This window comes from Clupea harengus, chromosome 6, assembly GCF_900700415.2.
Source record: "Clupea harengus chromosome 6, Ch_v2.0.2, whole genome shotgun sequence".
Classification (NCBI taxonomy): Eukaryota; Metazoa; Chordata; class Actinopteri; order Clupeiformes; family Clupeidae; genus Clupea; species Clupea harengus.
In genome coordinates this window covers 12,068,272-12,079,558 of record NC_045157.1, presented here as the reverse complement: position 1 = coordinate 12,079,558, position 11,287 = coordinate 12,068,272, and the positions used below count along the sequence as shown (strand labels likewise).

General features: G+C 43.2%; 1 protein-coding gene across 1 annotated transcript; it reads right to left on the bottom strand.

Moving 5' to 3' along the window:
- Nucleotides 1-3,671: 3,671 nt before the first annotated feature.
- Nucleotides 3,672-8,796, bottom strand: LOC116220869 (multiple epidermal growth factor-like domains protein 11). The gene is made up of 4 exons (XM_031569829.1): nt 8,701-8,796; nt 7,329-7,430; nt 6,180-6,280; nt 3,672-3,841 (listed from the first exon to the last, which is right to left on the bottom strand). The coding sequence occupies exons 1-4, from the start codon at nt 8,793-8,795 to the stop codon at nt 3,672-3,674; spliced, it is 468 nt and encodes a 155-aa protein (XP_031425689.1). The 5' UTR covers nt 8,796.
- Nucleotides 8,797-11,287: the final 2,491 nt, after the last annotated feature.

Genomic DNA, 11,287 nt, shown 5'->3' with positions numbered 1-11,287 from the left:
GAGGGACAACACCCAGACTCCCATCAGCCAATGTATCACATTACATTTTGAGACACGAAAGACTGAGAGAATTAGAGAGCGAGAGAGACCATAACAATGACGACAACAACGGTGATAACTAGGACACTACTGACTTCTTTTCCTTAGTCCATTCTTACCACAGAACCCATGGCCTTTTGTTGCAGTTGAAAAATATCATGAATCCATTATAAATCCAATCCATATAAAAACATGCAACAAGATCACTTTGAATGGGCCTCCAGTGAAAAACTCAACAACTGCAACAATTATTGATGATGATGATGTGTGCCAGTTTGGGAAAACTGAAGCAGAGATTCACAAGGAATACTAGAGGCGAAAGGTTTCCCCCAATGCCAACTGTCAGGATGCAGTTTCACTGTTGAAAACATTTTTCTAGATCTTACCAAAAATGTAAACATAAATGACCAAAAACATTGTTAAAGCATGATAAACAGACAATCTTCATCTTCAATCCTCAGACAATCATTTATGACGTGTATATTGTTCATTTAGGCTGTTAAAGGGGATTTTTTGCCAAATACAAAAATAAACAAATAGTAATGCCTTAAAAAGATTGATCTGAATCTAGAGATTGAATCTAGTATTTTTAACACCAGTAAGACAAGTCTATGTGGAACAGCTTAAGGTTTATTAACAGCTCCAATGCTCTCAAAGGAGCTAATCAGATGTTCACTCAAGTGACTGACACGCCAACATATTATACGATAATACTGTAACCCACCAGTAAAACCTTCAATGGGCTACAAAGACAAACACTTTAAACTTGAAAGAGCCCTCCATAACGGTAGTGAAATAACATGTTATTCCACACTTAACACTTTATTCAAGAACCTTGAAAAGCTATTCTATTCAAAGTGATTAAAGTCTGACAATTATATTATTATAGCTAGGGAGAACAAAAGTAAGCAGATACTGGTCAAAGGAGAGGAGTTTAAGAGCTTAACACTGCTTTAGTGCATCAGAGACCTCAGACCCAGAGCAATATATGCACCAAGCGAGAGGTCAATGGCCCCCCGCTGCAGTCAAACAACTGAGCCGAGTAAATATCAAATAGTAAATACCAAAGCAGACACATCACAGTTTATGAGACGCATGGAGGAGTTTACAAGTCAGCGCTGAAGGAAGAAGGTCACCAGTCGGAAGTCAGCGAGAGCTCTCTGGGGAAATACACCTTCACCCACTAAAAGCCCACACCTTCAACATGCATATTAGCAGAGGAAAGGTCACACATGTCATGTAAAGTCCTTTTTATGAAAAGGGCTGTTTCAATACTGTGTGGTCATTGAAGGCTCTCTCCGCCTCTAAAATGTCCCATAACAAAAGAAAATCTAAAAAGAGATCTCCTTATTATCTCCTTAGTTACTCCTAGACAACAGTGAGATTAAAAGTGAGATTTAGCCTAAATCTGCAGCTTCTCAGATTTCAGTTTGGACCAGATTTCTCCTATGGTGTTAAAGGAGAGATCTCAACAGGGTCACAAATCATGTTCAGTTTTTTACTAAATGTTTTGCCATCTAAATATCACCTCCTCCGTTCCTCTCTCAAGACAACCTTGGTGTTTGGTTTGGCACAAATCTTCACAATAAAGTGCATTTAACTAGCCTGTGACAAGCAGACTCTTCAAAGCTGCTGTGGGGAGGGATAACTAGGAAGTCTTTTTTGGCAATAATGGTACATTTTTACGATACCGTGCCTCAACTCATTTCTGTCTCAAATGATTTCTCTTAAGGGATTTTATGAGAAATATCTGTGATTAAATTGGTACATAACTGAAACGGTAATGAGAACTCATCAAGCTCTCCTGAGCTATCAGAGATCCATCTGTGAGAACTAGAAGGTTCCTATGGGGTGGCTGAGTTACCTTGGTCTGAAGAAGAACTCTTGCATAAACGCCGCCATTCTAAGACACACAGCACTGAAACACTGATGAACACTGACTAAAGCACTGAGATGAGGGTGAGCGTTTCAGACGTGCACCTGTTCAAAGCGGAGATGGTTGCGGCTTTGACTGGGAACAGTGAAATAAATACACAGCAAAACTCAGGATAGCCAGCAGGAAAAGCACACATGCAAGCTCTAAAGAGGGAGAGCGATTAGCACAAGAAAGAAAGAGAAAAATGAGTTCATCCCCCACACGGTTTTTCAGGGCTCCTATAGTTCCCAGAACTTCAGAGGAGGCCATCCAGAGGCTCGCAGCCCAAACACAGCAGGTGAATTCCAAAGACAATACACACACACACACACACACACACACAAACACACACACACACACACACACACACACACACACACACACACACACACACACTCAGAAGACTATTGCCAAACAAATGAATGTCTCACACAGTTCTTCCTTTTCCACTCATTCTGTAAGAGAAACTGAAGCAATAGATAATGCCTCTCTCTCACTAACTTGTGACTATCGCGCACTGGGAGTCACCGGACACTGTTTGTGTGTGTGTGTGTGCGTGTGTGCGTGTGTGTGTGTATGTGTGTGTGTCACTCTGTTAGCTTAGGTCAGCTAACACAGATATTAACGAAGTCAGCTGTCCTTATATCCATCCTCCCCTTCCTCTCTCCCTTCCTCAATCCCCTCTTCCTCTCTCTCACACTCAATCCCCTCTTCATCTCTCTCACCCTCAATCCCCTCGTCCTCTCTCCCACCCTCATCTTCCTCTTCCTCTCTCTCACCCTCAATCCTCCTCTTCTGCATCAACTGCATCTGCTGATTACTGAACAAATTCACCTTCCTTCAACCTCCCCCTACTCCCTAAATAATAATACACTCTGAAAGGCAAAGCATCTCTTTCATAAACAAACTAACACAAACACACACACACACATATTAACCCACACAAAACATAGATAATCCATAAAACCAGCAGCATTAAATCAATAATCAAGACAATACACTCACTATATGTACAAACCCACATATCCTCCACCATGTTTGTTTCAAGCACAATATATCACACTAATAGACAGGTTGAATGGCTATTACTTTAGAATTCACAATCCAGTGTTAAGCCAAGTTTGTCTGAAATAGTCTGATATTTTTATCATGACTGGTATGCTGCTTTCACTTTGTTTTTGAGTTCTACACAACCTCCATAATGTGTTTGTATATTTGTGTGTGTGTTTGTGTCTGTGTCTGTGCAGTTGTGTGAGTACATGTATGTTTAATGAGATAAGGTACTAACTTTGGAAATGATTGTGTGTGTGTGTGTGTGTGTGTGTGTGTGTGTGTGTGTGTGTGTGTGTGTGTGTGTGTGTGTGTGTGTGTGTGTGCGCGCGCCCAGCGTTCAGAAGGATGCGACAAGGGAATTTCACAATGCAGGTCCTTTATTAAGTACTACAACTGAGGTACTCAAAAATAACACAAAAGCAGATCAAAGCATCTGGCTTGCAGCCAGTGCTACCGGCACCTTCCCCTCTAGCTCTTTGTCAGTCCTGCTTCTCACTGACTTTTCAACCCTTTTGTCTCACTTGTTGCTGCTCAGTGCCAAACAATTTGCACCTGAGCCTTCAATCAGTGGATGGCCCGACCTCCCTTGTCCCCAGAGCACCTCCCCAGGGCCCTAGAGACTGCCCCGTATAGGCCTGGTAAGGTAATTCACCGGCTTTTAAACCTAGTGGGACCCCAAGAGCAGCTTGGGGCACCACAACATCCACACATGTATACGCATTAATGTATCTCTCCACTCACCACTTGAGCAGTCCAGTCCGCCCCAGCCTGGTTCACACTGACACGTGTCAGGAGACACACAGCGACCGTGAGCACATTCTGCAGTACACAGCGCTAAGGGAGAAGAACGGAAAGTTACACACTTGTTATGCACACACACGCACATAAAGTCATAGGCCACCCTACCCGTACACATACAAACCATGCACAAACACACACACACATGAACACACACACACACACACACACACACACACAAATGCATGCAAACACACACACATGAACACAAACACACACATGCATGCAAACAAACACACACACACGGCATGCACCAACATAAACACAAACCCACTCAGGAAGAAGCGCCAAAAAGTGAGAATATTAGACATGCAGTATATCTTCCACGCAGAGACAGACCCGTAGAGATTACCCCCGCAGCTCGTAGGGGGAGGGGGGGGGGGGGGGGGGGGGGGGGGCTCCAAAAAATGGAATTACATGGGATGCACACTATGGTCTTATTGTTTTGTCTGTGTTTCCAGAGTTGATATAGAAATAAAGAAAAATATATTTAATTGTGCTTTCTTTGTTAGCTAGGTTAGTGACGTGACGACATAGGTCAGAAGGTCACAGACAGGCGCGGCCGTGGCAAATAGGGAGCTTGAGTTTTGATATCTTGCCTATATGGGGGGGGGGGGGGGGGGCCCTCTCAGGGTTATTCTGCGGGGGGGCCTCACGTGTTTCCGTTACGGTACTGCGCAGAGACCACACCAAACAGTAATAACAGTGATCTCATCACAATGTTACAAAACACAGGAAGACCATCAGCATCTCAGACGCATCTGTTATGCAGAAGTGCGCTTCCCCATACTGTCACTGTCACCCACACCACCGCCTGTCTTGTGTCTGGGTACAGTGACAACTCGGACAACCCCCTGAGGATTTCTACAAAGCAGCAGTGGTCTTGGCCTACATCTCACTGCCTTCCATCCCTGAAAAGGGCTGAAAAGGGTAGCCTGCTGGGACATGACATGCTGCTGGAGACTAAAACACCCCCTCTCTGTTCTGCTCTTAGATTTCCAAAATATTGCATGTTTCTTTATCTTTTTACATCGCAATCTCTACACAAACTGTTTAAAGTGATGAGTGTCTTTCCCTCGATGAATGACATATAGTTCACTGAGAGCTCAGACAGACCTCAACCATGCTCACCTGTGAGTCAAATGACTGAGACACATTACCGGAGGAAACTGAAGTGTCCAGTAGGGGGCACTGTTTCAATGGGTTTAAAATATGACCATTCTCAGCTTAAGAGTGGTGTCCTTGGTCATACGAAAGCCAACCTGCCTTTTGACAGTCCACAACATCCCAAACCCTCTTACAGAAAACAAACAGAGATATTAATCCTCAGGGTCTGGCTGCAGTCCAAGTTAAGTCCTGGCCTTAAGTTCTGTGGTCACAGTGCTGTTACAGATAACATCTTTCTTCCATTCTGCGTAATGCCAGCTCTGCTAAGTACCGCAACATGCGCACAGTCACACCACAAAGGTGAGTGTTACGGTCTGCTGCAATGAGAGGGAGCAAGACCTTGAACCGGAACGTACTCCTTGGCAATTAGAAATAAATATAGATATAAGTGGAGATATATGATAAAAGACGATGGGGGTCGGGGGATAGCCTTTACATGCTCATCCTCCTCATCAGGAGTGAATGCTGCACACACACACACACACACATGGTCTGCTGGCACCATGAATACTGCATAACACATACTATAAGCACTCTGGGGAGGCAGAGGGAAAGAAGGGGGTGGTATGAAACACACACACACACATACATATACACACGTAGGTATGTGGACATACACACAAAGTGTCTAATTGAATTTCAATATCGCAGTTTGTAGAACATAAAGAGGGCTCTTAAGAAAATGACAACAAAACAGCTACAGAGCTAATGAATGAGAGAGAAAGAGAGAATAGAAGGCGGGGGAGAATTCAATGATGCAGTAATTCTTTTTCTCATTTACGTGTGTGTGTGTGTGTGTGTGTGTGTGTGTGTGTGTGTGTGTGTGTGTGTGTGTACAGTAAAGTGTTCTGATAGTCTCAACACATTTCGACCGACCCTCACAATGAACTTCAGGATCCTTTGTGCATGGATGGCCCCTGGGTACCACACTCTAAGAGCAACTAACAGAAGTGTTTACAACCAGAACATGAACGGACACACACACACTCTCTCTTATTAGCACAACCACACAACACAACATGCCAAATATGAACAATTATAATACTGTACATGCAGTTGGCAGCTGAGAAACAATATCAACAATTAATCATACACAATTTATTATTGTATATATAATTTATGAGACTATTAGTCTAAATACACACACACTCCTGCCCCCTACACACACATACGCTTTGTAGTAGCAAAGAAAAAGATGGATACGTACGGACACACAGATCTCCACTCTCATAGTAACCAGGGCAACATTGAGAACGCCGTCGGTACATTGTTCTCACACCCCGCCGATATGCAGTTTTGTAACTTATCCTACAACACACACACACACACACACACACACACACACAAAGTGACGAAGGGGGGGGCATAAAGTGGAAGTATTAATCTACAGTAAATGGTAGTAAATAAACAAAATGATAAATAATCATTCACTCAATTATTTCTGTGTATTCTCAACTCTCTCTGCCAGTGTATTCATTTGTGTAGACGGTCACAGTCTATTTGTGATTTCTACATCTGCATCCTGTTTTACACTCTCCTAGATCTCTCCATGATCTCTCCATGATCTCTCCTAGATCTCTCCATGATCTCTCCATGATCTCTTTTGCATTGGCTATGCTTATACTGTTTTACAAAGCAATCAGTGACAGTGATTTTTAATACGTTGCAACAAACTTCAAACAAGAGCACAAAAATAAGACTGTGTGGACACCTCATCCAAATCCCCCTCTGCCTAAAGACCTTGGTCGGAGAAAGGAAAGAACACGCTGCTACTCTTACAAACAAGTCCCTGAGGTAAAATACTTCCTTAGACACTGAAAGGGAAAGAGTTTCCTTCAGATGGAAGATGGAGGAAAGTGCTTTCCTTCAGATTCAAGGACATCTTAGGCAGGGTGGTGCATTGAGAGGAGAGCTTCAGTGTGCTATTAAACCATTAAACTGTACAATCTAATGCCTCCATCAAAGGTAATCAAAGGTAGAAAAGCACAACTTAACACAGGGTAATGCACATATGCGCACACACACACACTCTCTCTCTCTCTCTCTCTCTCTCTCTCTCTCTCCTTCACACACACACACACTATCTTTCTCTCGCTCTATCTCTCCTTCTCAGACTCCCTCACACACACACGCACACACACACACACACACACACACACACACACACACACACACACATTCACACAGACCTACAATCTCTTAAAAAAGATGCTCAAACAGAGAAACACTGCCACATGTACATTGGAAAACACACAATGCATAGACACAAACATGTAACTGTCACTGAGACCCGTCTCTACAACAACGAGAGAAGGAACAGAGTGGACCTGAAAACCACACATGAAGTGGAACTCACCTGTGCTTGGTGCATTTGAACCAGTTCAGGATGTCTGTGCATCTGGTGTAGTAGATCTGATTGAATGGGTGTGCGTAGGACTCCTGCACCGTGACAGTATAACTGAGGAGAGACACATAAGAGAAAGAGTAACGACAGGTGTCCAAATGTTTCAGTAAGAACTTGGTGATGCTGGTGAATATCTGCCCAGGTAGTATTTTTTTTTTTTTGGCTCATTGCCTCTGTGATCATTTAATATAGTTGTGTACAATTTGAGCTCAACTTGAATTTGAACAAAAAACAATATCAATATCAAAATGGCAGGCAATCATTCCAGTGAAGGATATGGTGACCTGTAAAACAGTTTTGTCATCCAGAGCATGGCTCTAAGTATCTCAGTAGAATGCCACCTGTGTCATGAGCTAAGGAGCGTGTGGATTTTACCTTTTAAATGTGGATTAAAGTCAAAGTGTAAAGGGTCTATACTTCAATTTACTTCAATGTAAATTATAGGGGCCTCCATGAGGTCTCCATAACACAGAGCCATCGAACATCCCATAGTATTTGTCATATTGAATGTTTCCCTGCAAAACATAATAATTTCGGTAATACGCGTAGTTGTTGTTTTCGAGCAGGCAGCAAGCTCCCTGATCAATCGCGTGGGAGTAATTCAGAGGCAGCCTTTGCAAGCACATGGGAAAATCAATGCTTCACCTTTCTGCAGAGAGACAGAGGAAGAGAGAGATACAGTCTCTTTGCCCTTAAGAGAGCAAGAGAAAGATAAAGTTGAAGAGAGTTGGGAGAGGAAGCGGGCGAAAAGAGGCTGCTGAGGAAGAGAGATATGATCTCTGGGCTCTTCTTATTCCCAACTTCTGTTGGAGCAAGGGCTCATCATTCACATCTGGAGACTGGAGTTGTTTTTGCTTAGCAATATTTTATACAGTATCAATTTCCTGACAAGTTCCAGGAGGTTTTGTTGTTTCAGTTTCAGTTCAAATGAAAAGTTCAAATTTCACTTGTGAAATAACATCTTCATTCATATCAATCAGAAGCTAAAGGACTTTTTACCTTCTGGACTAGCAACTACTGCAGTGCAAGTGGGTGTGACCTTAAAGTGACCTTGAACAAAGAGTGAATGAATGAATTAATGAATGGAATGACTAACGGATGGATGGACAAATTGACAAACAGACAAGCCAACCTCATCCTATGACAACAGACGTAGATTTAGAGGCCACTGACATCATGGACTGACACGTAAATGGATGGGCTGTGGGACAGGGAGATGAAGAGCTAGACCATGAATTTCCCCGTAACAGACAACACTGAGACCAACTGACAGCTCAGATGGATGGATACATGGATTGCTGCATTGCTGGGTGAACTGGCTGACCTTTCCCAGTGACTGCAGACGTTGGGGTCTTCTGGATTCAAAGACTGAGCGCAGAAGGGGAACCCCAACAGAAGTAGCAGAACCAGGACCTTCATTCTGCCCCTACAGAGAGAGAGGAAGAGAGAGGGATGGAGGGACAGAGAGAGAGAAAGAGAGAGAGAGGGCGCATTATTACAAAAGTTGAATACCAAGTATGTATATTTACACTAACACACACACACCACCAGGTATTAGTATCATATGTAGAAACTAGGGATCATAAAGCTCAGTCTCTCTGAAAGAAACACACACATTCACGAGCAAATGCTCAATTGCCCATACTCGTTCACTGAAATCAACGGCACCATTACGGATTACCATTACACATTTAAAGGTTAAGTCAGACAGAGGCTTCATGGTTACTCACCATGTCTTACAGTCACTTCAAAATCGTAATAAAAAACATATTCCATACATGACTGGAACTACAGTAAATAAAGTTCATATGCATGATTATCTGTCTTAAAGAGATGCAACCAAGGAAAACAAAAACATATGCAAAGTGTTGTGTATGAACAGATCTGTTTTCACTGCGTTTCATGCACAATACTTTACACATATTCGCAGATGCACAAACACACACACCTACACACACACGGATACAGAGAGAGAAAGAGAGACAAACACATACACACAGAGACACACTCTCTTACAGACCCACTTGTGATGAGATGTGGCTTGAAACCCGATAAGTGCCCAACCATTCATCATGAAAGGGGAGCCAATCAATACGTCCAAGAAGCAGCTTAAACTTTATAGCCAGTGCATAAACACACCAAACGCCCTCAATTACACAGGCCTACAATGTCTGTGAAGCAGACCATGGCAATTCTATCAGACCCTTTCTCTCTTCTTTTCCTCAGCTATCCTTCCCACTGAACATGTCAAAGACGACCATAACCATGCATTTCCCAGCATTTCAAGGCAGCATTTTGAGAGGCTGCAAACTCCTGTAAACTGTTTACTGGGGGAAAAATGCATAGTTCATACACTTGCACAATGCGCACACACGCGTGCACACACACACACACACACGTGTGCAGACGCACAAACACACAAACCCTTATGCCCTACCCAGGTGAATCCAGACCATTACAGAGTTAACAGTGTGTTTAAATGCTCTATGCTTGAACCCTTGCATCTCTCCCCACCCCCATGCACATCCCACCAGGCGAACCCATCACCACCGTCAGTGCACATCACCCAGATCAATACCGCCTCTTACTAGGAGGAGAGCGTGGATGGACGGATGGGCCTGATCAGTCACGGAGGATCAAGCACTCTATCGATGAACCAGGCCCTCTCGAAAACCTCCGCTCCTCACATTGATTGAGGGGCTCGGGCATTGCAAAGGCTGGGGTGTCGCCCTTTTACCATATCAGGTCTGATTAAATGACCTCTCTGAGAGCATCTGAGACAGTCAGTGAGAGGAGCCAGGATACAGCAGCTCCAGAAAACTTTTATTTTGAATTGTGCTGAAGTATAGCAGGTGCCTCCAGGCTGCAACGGGGTACACAAACACTCATGACTTAATCACCCTCATATCAATGCTGTGAGTTATGGGCTTTCTTATACACACAAACACACACACACACACACACACACACACACACACACACACACACACACACACAGTCTGTGAGACCATTACTGAATGTTGTGTGTGCAGTGTCAAACATTTTAAATACTTTTTCTTTTCAGTCTATTCCCTGAGACTCTACATGCACTCAAAAGCTGAAAAATGTAATATGTACATTCATCTATGTCAAAATTCTCACCAAACCTAAACTATTCCTGGCAAATTCTCACCAAACCCATTGTTGGTGATGTGTTGAGGAGTTTTTGAGCAGCATTGCCAGTTTGTCTGTTTAACTCAACAGTCTGTCAGTTAGTCTGTTTAACACAACAGTCTGTCAGTTAGTCTGTTTAACTCAACAGTGTCAGTTAGTCGGTTTAACTCAACGATCTGTCAGTTAGTCTGTTTAACTCAACATTCTGTCAGTTGGTCTGTTTAACTCAACAGTGTCAGTTAGTCGGTTTAACTCAACGGTCTGTCAGTTAGTCTGTTTAACTCAACAGTGTCAGTTAGTCTGTTTAACTCAACAGTCCGTCAGTTAGTCGGTTTAACTCAACAGTGTCAGTTAGTCAGTTTAACTTAACAGTCTGTCAGTTAGTCTGTTTAATTCAACCCTCCCTCTGGTTAGGTCTGACTGAATGACAGCGGGTTTTTCTTGGCCTTTCTGTCCCTCTTTGCATGAATTGCACTGAACTGAAAGACCTGTCAGAAAGTCTGCAGAGCAAAAGCAGGGTAAAAAAGAAGGAAAGGGAGGTGGAGGGAGGGATAGAGAGAGATTGAGAGAAGGAGAGAAGGAAATCATTGACAAGAGCGAGGGAAGCATCAGGCTAAAATGGATTAAGTAGTGATAAACAACTTAAGGGGTGACGACTGCTTCGTCTCTGGATCGAAATGCAGGGTCTGGATTCTCAAATATCCATGAAGCACTTTGACTTATAATGTTGCTTATTCTGTCATACTGGACTGTTGCTG